The sequence below is a fragment of the Equus asinus genome, chromosome 2 (genome assembly GCF_041296235.1).
Source record: "Equus asinus isolate D_3611 breed Donkey chromosome 2, EquAss-T2T_v2, whole genome shotgun sequence".
In the NCBI taxonomy this organism is placed as follows: domain Eukaryota; kingdom Metazoa; phylum Chordata; class Mammalia; order Perissodactyla; family Equidae; genus Equus; species Equus asinus.
Window position 1 is genome coordinate 34,324,436 of NC_091791.1, and position 20,365 is coordinate 34,344,800.

The following is a 20,365-nucleotide window of genomic DNA, read 5'->3' on the forward strand; positions in this document are numbered from 1 at the left end:
CATATTCTCTTCCTGAAGTTTTTGTAAGCATAGAGAATTACTATATGCACAGTGAAATTCCTCCCTTAAGGGAAAGACCATAGTTTATTGGTTGTATATTAACAGTCTCTAGCCAGGACTTTGCATATGATTTACATGTCTTCACTGAGTGTTTTTTACTTAATAAACTTTTTTTTATCTTTTAGATCTGCAATGCTTTTCCTGCTTTAATGGAGTATTTCCCAGGGAGTCATAATAAATTATCTAAAAATTTTACTTATACAAAAAGTTATCTTTTGGAGAAAATAAAAGAACACCAAGAATCTCTAGACATTAACAATCCTCGGGACTTCATTGATTGTTTCCTGATCAAAATGGAACAGGTAAATGTTAACAACAGTTCAATTATTTGACTGCTTGTGCATTTTGTGGTTCATTGATTAATACTGTAGTTACTAGGGATGTTTAAATGGTCAGACAAGAAATACTTTCCAAGCACTTTAAGTACTTATTGTGAGGGTGGATCTGCATTAGGCATCAGGGAAAATTTAAAATTGAATTGTTAGATGACTAGAATAAATGGACCTTGTTCTTAGGTGCTAATAATATATTCAAGGAAGAACAGGATGCACAACTCAGGTGATATGGGTACAATTACAAAAAGTAACAAAATACAAAGTATTGAGCAATAAAATGAAGATGGAAATGATCATTTGTACTCAGTATATGGATGAATGGGAAGGAACAGCTTGACCAAGGTGGGCTTCTTGAATATTCTGAGGTTTGAGTAGATCTTAAAATGTTTTCAATGAGGGACAGGGAAGGGAATTTCTGGTGGATTGACTGGTGAATGCAAAAGTTCAGAGGTGTGTGTTGGCAAAAAGATTAGGTAGATGAAAAAGGGAAGCCGTAACTGAGTGTAACTGAAAATGAATTTGGAATGATAAAGAGTTGGAAGTTGATATTCTCAAGTAATGTGTAAGCATGAATGCTGGCATGGAAAATTTTGATTTGTTCAGGAAGAAATATGAGCCAAAACAAGAATGCAATTCAGATAATTATTAAGAAAAGTTATCCTATGGAGGGATCTGTATGATGAGAATGGAGTTCAAGGACTAGCTTGGAGATTTTTCATCTCTTTAAACTTAGACTTGATGGCGGTCTGGGCCATAGAAGTGCAGAGGAATCTCAAATAAAATCAGGTTTATCCATCATATCAAATTTCAGAGATCTAGGGAGAGAATTAATTAGACTGTACCATAGAAGTCAAAGTAGAAGCAACATTTTAGAAGAAATGGAACAGATAAAATTGGGAAATAAAGAATGCCATCCCTGGGAAGGTCCTTGGATTTTATTAGATTTTGTGCCAGAGGAATTCTACAGAGAGTGCTTTAGTAGAGAGGGAAGGATGGAAGGCAAATTACAGGGACTTGTATAGGAAACTTCAAGGATGAGATCAAATGTCCCATTTGGGAAGTTCGACTAAGGTGGGAAAGATTTGAATGGTGAATTTCAATAGTGGTAGCGTCAAGTTGAAAAACTAAGTAAAGAAGTTAATAGATACCATTACCAGGAAGACACTTGTGTTGGAACAAGGTTCTCATTGATGTGAGCTGAGGTAGACTCCAGCATAATTTGTAAAAAGCTAACTTCAGAGAAGAAAATTCTTTCCCCTGGGGCTACCATTATTTTACTCAATAACTTTGTAGCACTGAGAAGATATGAAAAATCACTTATTAGGGCAAGATGTGAAGTGAGTCACAGATGCTGAAGGAGATGATATTCAACGAATCACCCTTAGAATTTGAGCTAGACCTTAAGATCATGTGTTATAACCGTAATAAAGTAACAAGATGAAATGGTTTGAAGAAACTAGAAGAGGGAAAAAGCAAATTACTTTGCCTCTCTGCCTTCTTTTCTGTTAAAGCAATGACATTCTTTTTGGGGTGTGTTAATTTGAAAAACTGATTAAATGTGTGGAGAATTTCCCAGAAAAATGCACCTACATGACTTCACCATATTTTTCTTATAATTATTGGACTTTCCTTGATGCTGTGAAGCCTCTTCATTAATCTCAGGTCAGGGAGAGCTGTAAGATCTCTGATGTTTCTATTTCAAGTTGTTATTTCCTGAGTACTACATTTAAAAACAACATTGTTTTGGGGCCAGCCCAGTGGCACAGTGATTAAGTTCACATGTTCTGCTTCAGTGGCCTGGGGTTCACCAGTTTGGATCCCAGGTGCGGGCCTACCCACCAATCGTCAAGCCATGCTGTGGCAGGCATCCCACATATAAAGTAGAGGAGGATGGGCACAAATGTTAGCTCAAGGCCAGTCTTCCTCATCAAAAAGAGGAGGATTGGCGGCAGCCGTTAGGTCAGGGCTAATCTTCCTCAAAAAAAGAAAAATATTGTTTCTGTGGTCTCACAATGTATTTAAGATCTTGATTAAATTTTTTTGTAACAGCTTTGTTGAGATAGCATTCACATATCATACAACTTGCCCACTTGAAGTGCACAATTTAATGGTTTTCAGTATTTTCACAGTTCTGAAACCATCATCATCATCATTTGAGAACATTTTCATCACTCTAAAAAGAAATCTCCTTTCTTTAGCAGTCATTCCCCAATTTTCCCCAAACATCCCAGCCCTAGGCAACAACTAGTCTACTTTCTGTTACTGTAGATCTGCCTATCCTGGATATTTTAGAGAAACTGAATTTATAATGTGTGGACTTTTGTGATTGCCTTCTTTCACTTGGCATAACTGAAAGCACTACTTTCACTTAGCCTGTTTCCAAGGTTTATCGTCATTGTAGCATGTGTCAGGACTTCATTCCTTTTTACGGATGAATAATATTCCATTGTATGGGTATACTATGTTTATTTATTCACTCATCAATTGATGGATATTTCAGTTCTTCCATTTTTTGGCTATTATGAATAATACTTCTATAAACATTTCTGTAGAACTGTTTGTGTGGACCTATGGTTTTATATCTCTTGGATATATACCTGGGAGTGGAAATCCTGGGTCGTGTTGTAACTCTATGTTTAATCTTTTGATGAACTGAGGCTGGATCAAAAATCCAAATGGAAGAGATAAAACTATAAAACTCTTAGAAGAAAACACAGGCAGAATAGTAGCTGAGCCATTTCATACTCCCACTAGAAGCATATGAGGGTCCCAATTTCTCCATATCCCCATTACATTTGCTATTTTCTGTAGTTTTGATTATAGCAATCTTAATGGATGTGAAATGGTCTCTCATTGTATTTTGACTTGCATTTTGCTGATGGTTAATGATGTTGAGCATCTTTTCCATGGTTTTATTAGCCATTTATATAGATAGATAGATAGATAGATAGATAGATAATCTTGGAATTATTTCCCCTTTTACTCTCAGGTTATTTGTTTTTATTTATTATCAAGTTGTAAATGTTCTTACGTATTCTAGATAGAAATTCCTTATCAGATAATTTACCAATGTTTTCTCCATTCTGTGAGTTATCTTTTTATTGCTTGATGTCTTTTAAAGTGGAAAACTTTTTAGTTTTGATGAAGTTCACTTTATCTGTTTTTCTTTGGTTGCTTGAGCTTTTGGTGTCATATTGAAGAAAAATTACCTAATAGAAGGTCACAAAGATTTATGCCTCTGTTTCTTCCTAACAGTGGTATAAGTTTAGCTTGGTCATGTAGGTCTACAATTCATTTTAGATTCATTATGTAAATAGAAGGAGGCTCAAGATCATGGCATAGGAAGATCTTGAACTCACCTCCTCCCACAAACACCAAATCTACAACGGTTTGGAATAATTTCTTCTGAAATGGACCTGAAGATTGGATGAACAGAGCCTCCACAATGAGTGATAAAGGGGCAGCATCAAAACAATTTAAAAAAAAAGTAGAGTTATGGGCCCACCAAAGAAAAAACACACCGCAGCCACTGCAATTCACAATCTAGAGAGATCTCAAAGGTATGAATTGCTCCCCTTAGGAACAAGGGATTTGAGCTCCACATCAGCCACCACAAACTTTAGATCTTGCATAAGAGAGACAAGCCCCTCAAACACTGGGCTTCGAAAATCAATGGGGATATGTCCAGGAAAACTATAAAACAATAGGAAATGGAAAACCCACTCTTAAAAGTGCTTGCCTGCTGATTCACTCAACCTGTAAACCAGCCCAAAGACAGCAGTTTGGAAAATGCATAAAATATAGGTAAAGGAGACTCATTACTGACTTTAAAGGATTGGCCAGAGAGGCACGAATCAGCAGAAACTTCCCCCAGGCACTGAGACAGTAACAGGAGCCATTCTTGTGATTTCAGTCTACCTTGCTAATGCCAGCACTGATGGGTACCATTTTGAAATTCTCCCTCTAATCTGTTAGTGCCAGTGGGTGCACCCCAGTGAAAACCCCACCCACAAAATCACTGCAGCAGTCACAGACATGCCTTTCAGACAGACGAGGGACCAGTCTTGCCCACCAATGTGTCACAGCAGTCACAGACATACCTAGAAGACAGCCTTTGACTTACTCCATCAACTAATGTGTGAAAGTGGTTCAAAGATGCACCTAGCAGCAAGCCCAAGGCAAACCCCACTCGCCAATGTGCTTGTGGCAGGTATGGATGAAACCAGAAACTGGGCCTTGGGCCTGCCTCCTCTACCAATGCACCACAGTGGTCATGACTGCACCTTGCAGCGGGCTGAAAGCCAGCCCCGATCAACATTCCACAGTTACAGCCTGGCTGCAACAGGATGTCTCATGCAGATCACATAGGGGATGCCTCTTGAGTGCTTGGCTCAGGTGGCCAGAAAAGACTGAGCTTCTGGGTCCCATAGGAATTCTCCTATACAAGCCTTCTCCTTCAAGACTGTGAGAAGTAGCTGATTTAGGTAATATATAGAAACAAACACAGAGAGTTAGTCAAAATGAGGAGACAGGGGAATATGAGTCAAATGAAAGAACAAGACAAAATATCAGAAAAAAGAACTAAACAAAATGGAGATAAGCAACCTATCTGATAAAAAGTTCAAAATAATGGTCATAAAAATGCTCACTGAACTTGGAAGAAGAATGAATGAGCACAGTGAAAGCTTCAACAAAGAGATAGAAAATATAAGAAAGAATCAATAAGAGCTGAAAAACATAATAACTGAAAGGAAAATTTATGAACTTCTTTCTCATCAAGCACTCCCCTGGATGCTCTAAGTGTTCAGCTAGACTCCAGAGTTCCAAAATAGTTGCTTCAGAAGCTCATACCAGGTCAATAGTTCTTTCTGTAGAGGGAGTCATTTCTGAAACTTTCTACTCTGCCGTCTTTGTGCCACTTGAACAATATTAAGTGTTTTGATTCATGACATGGAATTTGTTTCTATATTTTTAGGTCTTCTTTGATTTCATTCAACATTGCTCTATATAGTCTAGCTTAATTTTGTTTGAATATATGCACATTGCCACTAAATATCCAAATTCATGTCAACAGATAAAATATTAATATTAGTTTATGAGTATACTGCTCTTCTTACTGACTTTAAGGTAATTTTGATTTGAAAAGCTTAGAAAATCATGGAAAGCCAATGTTAATAAGGGCTATAACTGTCTCTGTCTAGGAAGTACATCTGTTCAGAGGGTTAAATCTGTCTTAATGTTGTTGATTACATAATATTAGACATGCCACAGGTCACCTGGAGATTATAAGAGCACCGTTAAATTAATGCTGGCCTAAGGACTAAACATATATTTTTTGACTGTCTAGTCAACATTAAAAATTAACCTCTTGTTGTCACTTTTGTGTCACATAATCCCCTCAGTCCTAAATCAACCTTAGTTGTCCTTATCAAGTGCTTTCCCTCTTCCAATCACCAATTGTTGAGAGTTCCATTTATTCTGTCCCTTATCTTTAGCATCTGCACTACCCTTACCCTCAACTTTCTCTTCTGGGGAATTAATGCCTGAACTCTCTGTCTTCATGTTTGTGGTGTCCCTCATATTTATAATTTCTATTCATCCCTGCACTTGTTTCCTAGACCAAGTTGCCTATTGCCTTACATCTGGAATACAATAGTGGTCAGCCTCATCTTGTTTTTGTGAATCCATTCTCTTTCTCTATAACCTGTTCTAGGATGTACTGCCATCTTAGCTGTTGTACAATTTCAATTTCATAATGAATCTTTAGGTAATAGTGAATCCAGCTAAGCTCTTTAAAAGAAAAGAGAACTGGGGCCGGCCCGGTGGTGCAGCAGTTAAGCTCGCACCTTCCGCTTCGGCGGTCCAGGGTTCGCCAGTTCCAATCCTGGGTGCGGACATGGCACTACTTGTCAAGCCATGCTGTGGTAGGTGTCCCACGTATAAAAAAAGTAGAGGAAGAAGGGCATGGATGTTAGCTCAGGGCCAGTCTTCCTCAGCAAAAAGAGGAAGATTGGTAGCAGATGTTAGCTCAGGGCTAATCTTCCTCAAAAAAATAAAAAAAGAGAACTGCATACTCTTGATTTAGGCTTATTACATCTTCCATGATATGGCTCTAATTTACTCATTAGAATCAATTAAGATTATATTTACTTACAAATAAGAGAAAATCCAATTAACAATGTCTTAAACAAATAGTTTGCTGATTTATCTTACATACGTAGAGTCTTGTAGTGAACCATTCTAGGGTTAGTACAGTAGCCCTGACTCATCACAGGGTCAAGCACCTTCCATTATCCTTCACCATACTTAGTATACAGGCCTTCATCTTCATGCTTAAATATTGCTGTCCCAAAATGATGTCTACCTCCCCTCCACTTTCGCCTCTGTGTTTTGAGTAAGAAGAAGGAAAGAGAAGTGGCACCAATAAGATTTTGCTTGATCTCATTTGCCAAAAATATATTATATGGCCCAGATAACTGCAAAAATAATGGTAAATGTGGGACTGGCCCCGTGGCCGAGTGGTTAAGTTCTCGTGCTCTGCTGCAGGCAGCCCAGTGTTTCATTGGTTCGAATCCTGGGCGCGGACATGGTACTGCTCATCAAACCACGCTGAGGCAGCGTCCCACATGCCACAACTAGAGGGATCCACAACGAAGAATATACAACTATGTACTGGGGGGCTTTGGGGAGAAAAAGGAAAAAAAATAAAATCTTAAAAAAAAAATAATCGTAAATGAAATTTTTAGGCAAGCAAGGAGTCATGGAGTAGGAAACGAAGATTGGGCCAAGTATTCCGCAATCTACCATACCATACAGTGGCTTTTTCTAATACTGCACTATTCAGTTTCAATGATGGCTTAACTTTATAACAATCTACGTTATTTTGCATTTATTGTAATTAAATATGCTGGCAAACTAATTTGCAAATAATTGCAATAAATCATTCCTAGGACAAGCACAATCTACAGTCTGAATTTACTACTGAAAATTTGATAAACGCTGTATTTGATTTATTTTCTGCTGGGACAGAGACAACAAGCACCACCTTGAGATATGGACTCCTGCTTCTGATAAAGCACCCAGAGGTCACAGGTATGACTACAGATTGTGAACAGGGTGAATTTAATAATAGAAATCTGGCAAGACACTGTTAGTGTTCTGCATCTTATGTCTCTTTAGAAGCCTCATTATTGAAATTTCTGTACCACGAGCTGTAATTTGTCGAAACTTAATGAATGGATAAAAATGACACAGCTTTGCACAATAGAGGTTAGTGACTGAGAGAAGTGAATGACAGTGTGGGTCATAGGAAAGCAATAAAGTTTTGGTGCAGTGTCTGGATTCCATTGGGAGGTGATTAGTGTCAGGCAACAGCCATTGTGAATTGACCAAAGATTGCTTATTGGTTTTCTCAAGAAGAGGCCACTTTGAATGGCAGTTATGTTCTTGCAGAAATCTTTCCTTATTCTGAAAATAAAGCAGCATTCTAACGATGGGGTAGGGAATATGGAAACTATTTTTACAGAAACATAAGTGGAAATTCTAGAAATTTAGTGAGGCAGCCTGGGAAAATTTCCACAGTCTGAGAAATATTTCAAAAGGCTAGATTCAAAGAATGGTGTTGCTATTTAAGCAGAAGACGTGCTTAATGGCATTTTATTATTTCAGAAGTCTGTTTCCAGGAAACTGAGTTTGCCAAAATAAGAATTTTGGTGGGCAAATAATTTTATCTTTTTTTTTTTTTAAGATTTTATTTTTTCCTTTTTCTCCCCAAAGCCCCCCCGGTACATAGTTGTGTATTCTTCGTTGTGGGTTCCTCTAGTTGTGGCATGTGGGACGCTGCCTCAGCGTGGTCTGACGAGCAGTGCCATGTCCGCGCCCAGGATTCGAACCGACGAAACACTGGGCCACCTGCAGCGGAGCGTGCGAACTTAACCACTCGGCCACAGGGCCAGCCCCAAATAATTTTATCTTTTATGAACAATTTTATTTTACCAATTTACCTCAAAAGAGTTCCAGTTGTGCATAGTAGATTAGAAACATACATTGCCTTTCTTTGTGTCAGGATCTCATTGAAATGATTATAAAATAATTACAAATGAGAATTAATTAGTCCTTTGAAGTTTGAGAAGAGGAGTACAGGAAGCAGCCAACAAGTCTTTAACAAATTTATGAAACACAGAGAGCAGAAGGAAGGGTGATAATTACCTCAGCAGAGAGGATGAAGTTAGAACCTAAATGTCAGAAGATTTGTCCACATGGAAAAGCTAATTTGTGTCCCTAAATCTCCACAATTCTCTCTATTTGGAAGTACCAAGTGTCTGATAAGTTAGGGGAGAATGAGGCAGAAGACAGGAGGCTCCCTCTACAATGTGTACAGGTTTGTATAATTGTACAGATTCTCTCTGTAATTTTTTGGAGCAGGTAATTGTTTTTCTCTCACAGGAAAGAGAGTTTTCCCAAATGAATTGCCTGTATATTCCAGCATCAAGATACAACATTCTCTCCAAGTATCTAGCAGAGTAAATGAAATAAAGGCATGCACGTGGAGCACAGCATCACGAAATTTCAGAACATCAGGGAAAAGTTAAAACCACAAAAACATTCAGAGATAAATCAGGTCGTATATATAAAAGATTAGGAATAGAATGGTATCAGCATTCTCAAGAGTAACTATCATCTTGTGTATTAGTAGAAAAAACATATTTTCACATGTGCATGTTAACTAAAAATTTTACTTCCTCTTTCCACTTTCTCAGAGGGATACTGGAGGATATAAGCCATCCAAATACTTGACACCAGGTCAGACAGGGTCATGGACTCCAGGAATTGGAAGACCTCCTGTAGGAGGATGGAAGTTTCAGGGAGGGTACTTGAGCCCAGGCCTGGGAAACAACCAGTTTACATTGTACTAGATAGATAAAGCAAGTGTGAAGGAAGTTAAGAAAAATAAGAGAGAAATGGTTGACAATCTGAGGTTTGAGCATTTGAAAAAATTGTTACTAGGAGTTTAAAGCATCTGCCTGATCATTTGGGAACAATTCTAAATAGGCAACGAGAAATTTAGGAATTGATATAAATTGTTTAAAAATAACTTCAAAATATGCAAAGTGAAAAATAATCATAGTTATCTTACCAGTGAACAATATTTATGTGGTTATCATGGCATAAACAATGTGTATTGATATACTCAGAATTATGATCAAAACGTATAGGTGAAAGTGGAATGAGGTGAAGTGTGTGTATATGCTTGTGTGTGTGTCTCTTCATGTGTATTTTGTGTGGAGTGGAAATGGAGATGTAAATCTTCATCTCTCATACCATGACTTCATTAGATAAGGCCTAAAGTTGGATAAATGAATAAGTACAATCAGAAAGAGTCACTATTTAGAAATATGAATATACATTTCAGAAGAAACTGCTAGAGTGATTCAGAGGCTGTATCTGGGGAGTGGGGGGTTGAAAGGGATCCACTGCAAGTTGCGTGTGCACACATGCAAACACACACACAAAGACTTACATCCATACAGACTAAAACATTGTGTATTATTTTTATGTAAATTAATATTTATTCCTGTTTTTCTTTCTGCAGTGACAATAATTTCTTGAGTTAATTATGTGATAATGCTTCATATTTTGTAAAATTTCATCATTTCTATTTGTATTAATTATCCCTAATGGTAATGTGTAGGTATGTACAGATACATCTAATGCCTACCTTGTAGGAGAGTTATATGTTGTAGTATAGCGATTCTCCAAATCTAGGTGTACTTACAGGCATACAAATTACATTTGTAGTGACATTGGAAAACCTTCATAATTGTTAATGTAACCCCAAATTGCTGTGGCAAATGAGCCATTTTACTTCTTATCCATTAATCTTACTTGTGTCTTATCAGCCAAAATCCAGGAAGAGATTGACCGCGTGATTGGCAGACACCGAAGCCCCTGCATGCAGGACAGGAGCCACATGCCCTACATGGATGCTGTGGTGCACGAGATTCAGAGATACATTGACCTCATTCCCACCAACTTGCCTCACGCAGTGACACAAGATATAAAGTTCAGAAACTACCTCATCCCCAAGGTAAGATTTGTTTCTCTTATAGTGACCTGAACATTTTTGAAGTTCCCATATTCACAATACAGTTCCACTCTTCTACCAACACAAGAAGAGAGAAATGCAAAAATCATGCATTTGGCAGCTTTGAAGGACTTTGTATTGTATGTAATTTGGGCTAACAAGCTTTATAACAGCTCTTGATACCTGGCAGTGTAAGTCTTGCAGATTTCTTCTGCTTCTTCAAGATTATTTTGACCAACCATAGCTATTTACATTTCCAAATAAATTTTAGTATTAGTTTGTTAATTTCCTAAAACACTCTCCTGGGATTTTATCAGGGTGACATTAAATTTACAGATCATTTTGAAAAGAATTGGCATCACGAAAAATTGACATGTTACACTTTGAATTCATGAATATGGCATATGCTTCCAAGTTATTTGAGCTTTCTTTATTTTTTAAATAATGTTTTCTTTCATTGCAACAGCTTGCATATCTTTTATTAGTTTTTTCCTAGGAATTAATATTTTTGACCCTATTATAAATTGTATAATTTTAAAAATGTCTTTTCCATTTCTTTGCATCTGGTATATGGAAATGTAATTAATTTTATTATTTTGATGACCTTTTATGTAGCAACCTTGATAAATTTACTAATCATTGCTAATAGTTTGTGTGTAGATTCATTTGGAGTTTCATTGTGCACAATCCTGCTGTATGGGTCAATGTTTATTGTGTTTCTTTTTTATTGAAATATAATTGACATACAATATTATATTAGTTTCAGGTGTACAACATAACGATTCTATATTTATTACAGTGTGAAATTATCACCAAAATAAGGCTAGTTACCATCTGTCACCATACAAAGTGAACAAATTTTATTTTCTTGTGATGAGAACTTTTAAGATCTACTCTCTTAGCAACTTTCAAATATGCAATACAATATTGACTATAGTCACCATGTTGTGCATTATATCCCCATGACTTATTTATTTTATAACTGGAAGTTTGTACCTCTTGACCCCCTTTACCCATTTTACCCAACTCCCAACCCCCCTTCCCTTTGCCGGCCACTAATCTATTCTCTGTATCTATTAGTTTTGTTTGGTCATTTGTTTTATTTCTTGTTTGCCAATACTCATGATTTTAATTTCTCTTTATTGAATTATTGCATTGGCTAGAATTTTCAAGATAGTGTTCAAAAAATGGTACTAATGGACCTCCTTGTTTCATTTTTGATTTCCAGGAGGTGTTGGAGGTTTAACACTACACTATTGATAATGATTTATTACGTATATTTTGGTAGATATTCTTTATAGATTAGGGAAGTTCACTTTCTATTATTTTTGTATGATATTTTGTCATGAATGTGTATACAATTCTGTCAGAAAGATTCTCTGCATCTATTGATATAATCGTATACGTTGGCCCTCCTTTATCCACTAAATATACACATTATAAGTACACAGCTGGATTTGATTTGCTATGTTTTGTTCTTGGCTTTTATTCTTACATTCATAAGATAGATTGATCTGCAATATTTCTTTCTCAAAATTTTCTTGATGGTTTTCTGATATCAAAGTATTGCTGGCATCATAAAATGAGGTGGGAAATGTTACCTAGTTTATGTCTATTTTTACTGCCTTCTCCTCTCACTCTTTCTGGCCGCATAGTAGTGTCTTTGAATGCCTAATCAATTTTGGTTAAATACAAGATATTACATATGAAAAACGAGAGTGTTTCAGAGAGGTTTGTATTCCTCTAGAAGGAATTCTGCTCTTCTCCACTAGGCAGTCAGAATAATGTAATGCTTCCTGCTCTCATTCAGAATTGGAAATGAAGACAGTCTAAAATTGACTGTAGGTGTCAGCTGACCTCTCTGAGATTCTCTCATCTCTAGAATCTTGAGAAAAGTTTTTGTTTTAGCAGATTTCCAATGCTTTCTAACACATTATTTTTATATTTATTCAGATTTTATAGTTGCTATGCTGCAAGCTGCTTCATTCCACTTGAAACTAACACATATTACTAGCAAAATAAGAAATAATTTAACTAAAAATTCTATTTCTATGAGGGAAAAAGAGTTGTAAGCTTGGTAAGGTTGCAATTACCATCACCATCCTCTGGGGAAGAGGGAATTGAGGACTTTACCAACAAGTAATGGGTCTTGCCCTGATGACCACAGATCAGATGCAAAGGTTAGGACTTCAAGTCCACTGTTTTTTCAACAAAAAAACGCTACCAGGCAAAGGCTTTTCTGTTTTAATTTTGGAGCATGAGGGTAATATTAATAAAACTTGCTTCTCCTCCTGTTACTAACTAAATTGGAAGTAGACTGAGGAATCAGATAAGGATTGCCAGTCTCCTCCATCTGCTACATCAGATTTGAGTACCTGCTTGAGGGCAGCATTGCATCTACCGAACACACCCATAAATTTCTCTGCATGGCAGATCATGTTGTTCCTGGTGACTTTTGAGTAGGGTGAACCAAGAGCCCAAGGGAATGACCCATTCTCTCTGCATGGGACAGCCTAGTATAGAAATAAGCAAGACTGAGTGGCTGATTCTATCTACCCTCTTCCTAAGCAGATAAATGATTTCTCTACCACAGGGTGGAGCCACTGAGCTATGTGGAGATACTGATCTAAGACAGGAGTTGGCAAACATTTTCTGTAATGGGCCATATAGTAAATATTGGGGCAATGGGGGTCTCTGTCGCGACTACTTAACTCTCCCATTGTAACACAAAAGCAGTCATAGACCGTACGTAAATTAAATTAGATTTTGTTCCAATATTTATGGATGACGATGTTTAAGTTTCATATAATTTACCCGTCACAAAATATTATTTTTCTTTTGATTTTTTCAATTTTAAAATTCTTAGCTTATGGGCTATACAAAAACAAGTGTCAGACTGGATTTGCACAAGCTGTGCTTTGCTGACAACTGATTTAAGACAGCCCTGTACAATAGAACTTCCTGCAGTGATGGAAATGTTCTCTATCTGTGCTGTACAATACAGTAGCCACTTGTCCCATATGCTTATTGAGCTCCAGTTTCTAATTTTATTTACTCTTAATTAATTTAATTTAAATAAAAATAATCATGTGTGGCATGTGGCTACTGTGTTGGGTAGTGTGGATCTAAATTATTTTTTTTAAATCCAGAGTTAGAAATCCCTCATCCTCAACTTTGCAATACTGAAAGTCCTGAAAATACAAATAAATATAAGTTTCGTATAGTTTCATTGGTGGTCAAAACCTGACTTGGACTGAAGTGAACCATTTATATTCCTCCTTATCCTACTTTGTGTGAATATTTATATTTTGCTAAAAAGTATCAATGTATTTTATGATATGGTATAACTCTACAATCTTTTGCAAGTATCATAAATTCTACAGTGTATACAACATAATCCGTTCTAAAATATTAAACAACTCTGAAAATGGGAATACATTAGGATCCAGAGATTTCACTTAAGGGATTGTATATTTATACCTTGAAGAGACAAATGTTCAAATTTAATAAGCTGATGCAGAAAAGTAGGAAGAGGGTAAAATTGTTTGCCTAGTGATAATCTTGTGATGGCTGAGAAAACACTTTTAGGGAAGGATGACTTCCTCTGAGTGCAGATTGGCGATTTGTATTTCATGTGCCCAGATTATGCCTTCATGTTTTTAAGTTTTTATTTCGAAGCTGGGAAAACACTTGATCAGAATCATTGCTTTCTTACATGTAGCAGTAGTTCATTCCCTTTTATTTCTGAGTTATATTCCGTGATGTGGAACACCACAAATTGAAGATCTGTTCTCCAGTAGTGGATATTTTAGTTGTTTCCAGTTTTTGGCTATTTGAATAAAAGTGCTATGAACATTCACATACAGATATTTGTATGGACATATGTTTTCATTTCTATTCAGTAAATTCCTAAAGAGTGGGGTTGTTGCAGAAGTGTTTACATTTATACATAACTGACAAATTGTTTTATGATGCAGTTGTGCCATTTTGCATTCCCACCAGCAATGCATGAGAGTTCCATTTGTGCCGGGTATCCTCCATCACTTGCCATGTTTAGTCTTTTTAAATATCAGCTACTATACGGGTGGTGTAATGATATCACATTTTGTTTGAACAATCATTTCCTTCATGAGTAATAATGTATGGCTTCTTTTCACGTCCTTACTGGCCATCAAGTATATTCTTTGTCAAAGTGTCTGCTCAAATTATATGCCTATTTTCTATGATATCATTTTTTATTATGATTGAATTGCTCTAGCTCTTTATGTATGTTGAATATGAGTTGTTTATCAGATACATGCTTTATAATATTTATTCCCGGTCTGTGGCTTCTTCTTTTAGTTTCTTAAGAACAGCCTACAAAGAACAGAAGTGTTTAATTTTAATGGAGTCCAATTTATCAATTATTTCTTTTATTATTTGTGCTTTTGTGTCCTGTCTAAAACATACTTTCCAGCACAAGTTCCCAGGCACTTATTTGTACCGTTTTCTAGAAGTTTTATGCTTTTAGCTCTTACATTTACATCAGTGATCCATTTCAAGTTAATTTTTATTTGTAGTGTGAGGTTACGGTCATACATCATTTCTTTTTTTTTAATGAATGTCCAAGTGTTCCAGCACTATTTGTTTAAAATATATCTACTTTTGCATCTTCAAGAAATGTTTTGACATATTAATTGTGTAAAAACATTCAAGGGAAAACTTTTAAAATCAAAATTATAGACTTTATATATGATAAATTCAGAAGATGGAATTTCCCCCAACTTTATATTTAAAAAAACCTTTTAAATCTAAATAACATTTAAAAACAATTGTATACATTTATATATGTATTATATATGAAAGTGTGTATATATGTACTTGTATATCTAAATATCTATCTATCACATTTAATACCTCAATACTTCAGTATGTATCTACTAAAAACAAGGATTTTCTCCTTCATAACAATAATAGCATTCACATTCAAGGAATTATCTCTGACATAATAATATCAATTCAAACTTTCCCAGTTTTTAAAAAACATACTTTAGGGGCCAGCCCCATGGCTAAGTGGTCAAAGTGCCACATACTCTGCTTCAGCAGCCATGGTTCGCGGGTTTGGATCCTGGGTGCAGACGTACTCCACTCATCAGCTATGCTGTGGAGGCATCCCGCATACAAAACAGAGGAAGATTGGCACAGATGTGAGCTCAGGGTGAATCTTACCGAAAAATGAAAAAATATACCCTTTATAGTTTTTTTTCCTTTGCAATTGAATTTTCAATCAAGGAACAAGCTTATAATTTGATTTTCTTATCCTTTTAGCTCCCTGTGATCAAGAATGGCTCTCTTCCCTTTGTTTGTTACTTCCATTTCAATCCAATGACATTTTGAAGAGTCCAGGCCAGTTGTCATGTAAAATGTTCCTCAGTCTAGTTCTGTGTCATTGTCTTCTAGAGATTATATTCCAGTTACAATTTTGACAAGAAAACTACATAGTTCTTGGTGTGTATGTGCCATTGAATTACACAGAGGAGGCAGGAGCCCATAATGTCACTTATTCCATTGTTTTTGATGCTGTGTTCCTCACTTAATAGGATGAAGGCTGCCAGATCTCTCCATTGCAAAGGTTCTGTTTTTCGTATGTAATTAATACAAAATTACAGCATGGTATTTTAAGACCTTGTGAATATCCAGTTTCCCAAATCGTTCTCCCAACAGTTTTAGCATTAATTGAAGACCTTTGTTTTTGAAAAATGACAATTTTTTTCTAATTTATCATCCCTTCTACCTTTTATTTTATTTTGTTTTTCTGGGATTCATCTGTAGAGAAGAGCTCCTCCACATTTTTAAATTAAGAGAAACAAATTTCATGTCAATGATAAACACTCCATAGTTGTTACAGTGCTTGTTGTTCTCATCCCAGAAGAGATAATTTCTACTTAGATCAGACCTCTATTTTAGAACTCCCTCTGAACAGATACTCTGGACATTTCAAGAGCCTAAAGAGACATCCATTTTAAACCATAGTTCACGTATAAGATGCATGAAAACGGAAAAGATGCACTAGAGCAGCAGGTGAGGAAATACACCAGTGTCCAAATGTGATGCTAAGGAAGAGAGGTAAGTTTCAGAAGGCTTGCCATTCAAGTACCCAAGTACTCAGTACTTCAAATGTAATTAGAGGCTACTTTTAGTAAGATCGCTGACACTGGCCTTAAAATCATCCTTGTTTATTACTTGGTATAGCTGTCTGGAAATGTCATTGCTCTTCTTTGGACCTGAATCTCCTCATCTATAGGTTATATGTTGGAGTAAGTAATTTCTAGCATTTCTTCCAGCTCCATGACTTCTTTATAACTCAGTTTACTTTCACCTATTCATTCCAGGGAACGACCATATTAACATCCCTGACTTCTGTGCTGCATGATGAGAAAGAATTCCCCAACCCAAGGGTGTTTGATCCTGGCCACTTCCTGGATGAGAGTGGCAACTTTAAGAAGAGTGACTACTTCATGGCTTTCTCAGCAGGTAATAAAAACTTATTTCCATGGATACTTCAGAGGACAGGTTACCTTCACAGGATCAGTTAAACTTGAAGTGTCTACTCTCAGGTTCATAGAATTTACCTTTGTACATGATCAAGAACACCAGTTCCCAATGTCCATGCACTTTCCTACTTCATGATACATCTCATTATTGGTCCACATTAGTGGGATTTGAAGAGCTGACCTAGTTCTTCCAAAGTAAGAAAGCTAGAGAGTGGTTTGATTTATTTCTGCCTCTTACCCCCAGGTTTAGCTCTGAAGATACGAGTATCCACAAACACAGAATGGGCACTCAAAGGGCTCACATCTCAGGGAGTGAAGCAGATGAATAAACAGATGATTATAATCCAGTATGACTGGTGCTGTAAGAAAGGGAAGCACAATTTGTCTGCTGGGGGGGGGTGGAGTGGGGTGGGCGGCGGTGGGGAGAAAGAGCTGCCTCCTTCCTGGTCTCTCATACCACACTCAAAGTGAGGCCTAAAATGGATTAAAACTGTTGGGAGAACGATTTGGGAAACACTATACTAGAAGAAAGGAATTTTGAGCTGCCTCATAAAAGGCACAGAAAAAGGAAAGAATAGAGGCAGGACATTTTAACAGAGGTAATGGACCATAGAAGCAGGACATGTGCTTTAGTTCAAGAATGTCAGAAAATCCTGCCAATACCTGTGGGTCAAGGAAAACTTGGGAATGTAAAAGATTACCCTTTAATGATTCCCTGGCATCTAGACCTTCCTAGGATAAAGATCTCATTTTTTAACATTGGGGCCTCTGCACCTGAGCTGTGCACTGAGTTTCTGGCCATAGTGTTGCCTGCATTCATTCTTTGGCTTTTGATGCCTGCTTTTGGATCTGGCATTGCACATACTAAGATGACAAGGACTGAATCCTCCTTTCAATAACTCATTTTTTAACAGGCTAGAAAAGTAGAGAATTATGATTCAAGGTGATCTATGTTTTGTTGGTAGCATAAAGATGATGCTGAGGAAACCCAGAGAGAGTAAGACTCTACTGCCTGAAGGGATTGCAAAGATTATAAGGAGGAGAGTAGATTTGACCTGGTTTCTAAGAGAAGTATAAGAGCATCTTAGCCAGAGGGAAAAATATCAGATATATCTTGAAACTGTATGGCATGTTGAAGATTAATGAAGAGTATGTGTATAGAGAACTGAGAGTGAAAAAAGTATGAAGAATGCAAGGAAGATCATGGACCATCAGGCTGGAAACAGGGAATACAAGCAACATGGATGTGTTTCTGGGAAGAGATTGATAGAACCCCTAATGTCAAAATAGCAGTTATAAAGTGGGAATATTTAATGAAATGCTTGATATAGAGCTGATACTCAGTAAAATTTGTTGCGTGAAGTGTACCTGTTAAAAGAAGATGTGAGTCCATCTTTTGTCCATCTGTCTGTCCATTTACCATTCCAGCTGTCCTGTCTTCCATTCATCCGTCCGTCCTTCAATCCACCCACCCAATCAATCATAGCTCAGATAGCTGCTGTGTATTCTTTGTTCTTTTTGTGCCAATCAGAAACATACTGTCCTAGGAGTATCCACATTCTGTGTTTGCTATTTTCAGGAAAACGGATTTGTGTGGGAGAGAGCCTGGCCCGCATGGAGCTGTTTTTATTCCTGACCACTATTTTACAAAAATTTACTCTGAAATCCGTGGTTGATCCAAAGGACATTGACACCACTCCAGTTGTCAATGGGTTTGCTTCTGTGCCACCTTCTTATCAGCTTTGCTTCGTTCCTGTATGAAGAAGGGCAGACCATTTGGCTGCTGATGGGCTGTCATCTGCAACTCCTGAAGGAGGGGTCCTTCAAGATATTGTTCACCTCCTTCCCACTTCATCCCTTTCCCTGAAATGCCTTCTCTATCCCCTCCTCTCTCCATTACCCTCTTCCCTCAACATTAAGTGAACATTCAAACTCTATTAAGGAAAATTTCTTTATTTTAATGGCAAAAACATATGCCTTCTATTCATCATACTGTGTAACACTTGTATGGACCACCACAGTCATTAATACTTATTTGAGTTGTTACTATGCTATCAATACTAAACAGCAAAACAGTTTCAGCCAGTTTTATGGAAATTTATTTGACATATTACACTGTGTAAGTTTAAGGTGTACAACATGATGATTTGATATATTGCAAATAGTTTACCACAATAAAATTGGTTAATGTATCTATCACTTCTCATAGTTGCCTTTTTTTGTGGTGAGAATGTTTAAGATCTACTATCAGCAACTTTCCTGTATACAATATAGTATTGTTAACTATAGTTACTCTGCTATACATTAAATCCACAAAAACTATGCATCTTACAACTTGAAGTTTGGACCTTTTGACCAACATCTCCCCATTTCCTCCACTTCTAATCTCTGGCAACCACCAGTCTAATCTCTGTTTCTGTGAGTTTGGCTTTTTTAACATTCCACATTTAAGTGTGAACATATAGGATTTACCTTTCTCTGTCTGACTTATTTAACTTAGCATAATGCCCTCAGGGTTCATCTATGTGGTTGAAAATGGCAGGATTTCCTTTTCTTTTAGGAATGAATAATATTCCATTGGTTGTGTATATGTATATACATTTTCTTTATCCATTCATCCATGGATGTCCATCCTTAAGTTGCCTCCATGTCTTGACTATTGTGAATAAAACTGCAATGACATTGGGGTGTAGATATCTCTTCCAGAGAGTGATTTCAATTCCTTTAGATATATTCCCAGAGGTGAAATTGCTATATCATATGGTAGTTCTGTCTTTATTTTTTTGAGGAGCATCCATTCTGTTTTTCAAAGTGGCTGTACCAATTTACAATCCTACCTCAGTGCACAAAGGTTCTCTTTTTCTACAACTCTACCAGCACTTGTTATCTCTTTTCTTTTTGGTGATAGCCACTCTAAAAGACATGAAGAGATGTTTCATTGTGAATTTAATTTGCATTTCCCTGATGATTGCTTATATTGATCACCTGTTGGCCATTTGTATGTCTTCCTAAGAAAAATGTCTATTCATGTCCGTTGCCCATTTTTAATTAGATTACAGTAGTCCCCTCTTATCTACATGGGATATTTTCCAAGACCCTCAGTTGATGCCTGAAGCTGCATAAAGTACCAAACTCTATATATACTATGTATTTTCCTAGGTGTGCCTATGGTAAAGTTTAGTTAATAAAGTAGGAAGAGTGAGAGATTAACAACAGTAACTAATAATAAAATAGAACAATTATAATAAGAAACTTTAAAAGTTATGTGAATTTGTTATCTTTCTATCTCAAAATACCTTATTGTACAAAGTTAATGCCTTTCCTTCTTAACTAAGCACTTATCACACACTGTG

The 20,365-nt window shown here is 36.7% G+C and overlaps 1 protein-coding gene across 2 annotated transcripts in view; it reads left to right on the top strand.

Annotated features, from left to right (window-relative positions):
- The window catches only part of LOC139040378 (cytochrome P450 2C19-like), a 32,190-nt gene extending 12,979 nt beyond the window's left edge, over window positions 1–19,211 (top strand). Inside the window, exons 6-10 of one of the 2 annotated variants that reach the window (XM_070486751.1) lie at window positions 186–362; window positions 7,346–7,487; window positions 10,295–10,482; window positions 16,851–16,992; window positions 17,257–17,498. In XM_070486751.1, coding sequence (XP_070342852.1) covers window positions 186–362; window positions 7,346–7,487; window positions 10,295–10,482; window positions 16,851–16,992; window positions 17,257–17,483 — 876 coding nt within the window. In that variant the 3' untranslated portion in view covers window positions 17,484–17,498. Of the gene's footprint in view, window positions 1–185; window positions 363–7,345; window positions 7,488–10,294; window positions 10,483–16,850; window positions 16,993–17,256; window positions 17,499–18,591 lie in introns of those variants that run through there. The other variant, XM_070486753.1, reaches the window with a different exon arrangement.
- The last annotated feature ends 1,154 nt before the right edge of the window (window positions 19,212–20,365 follow it).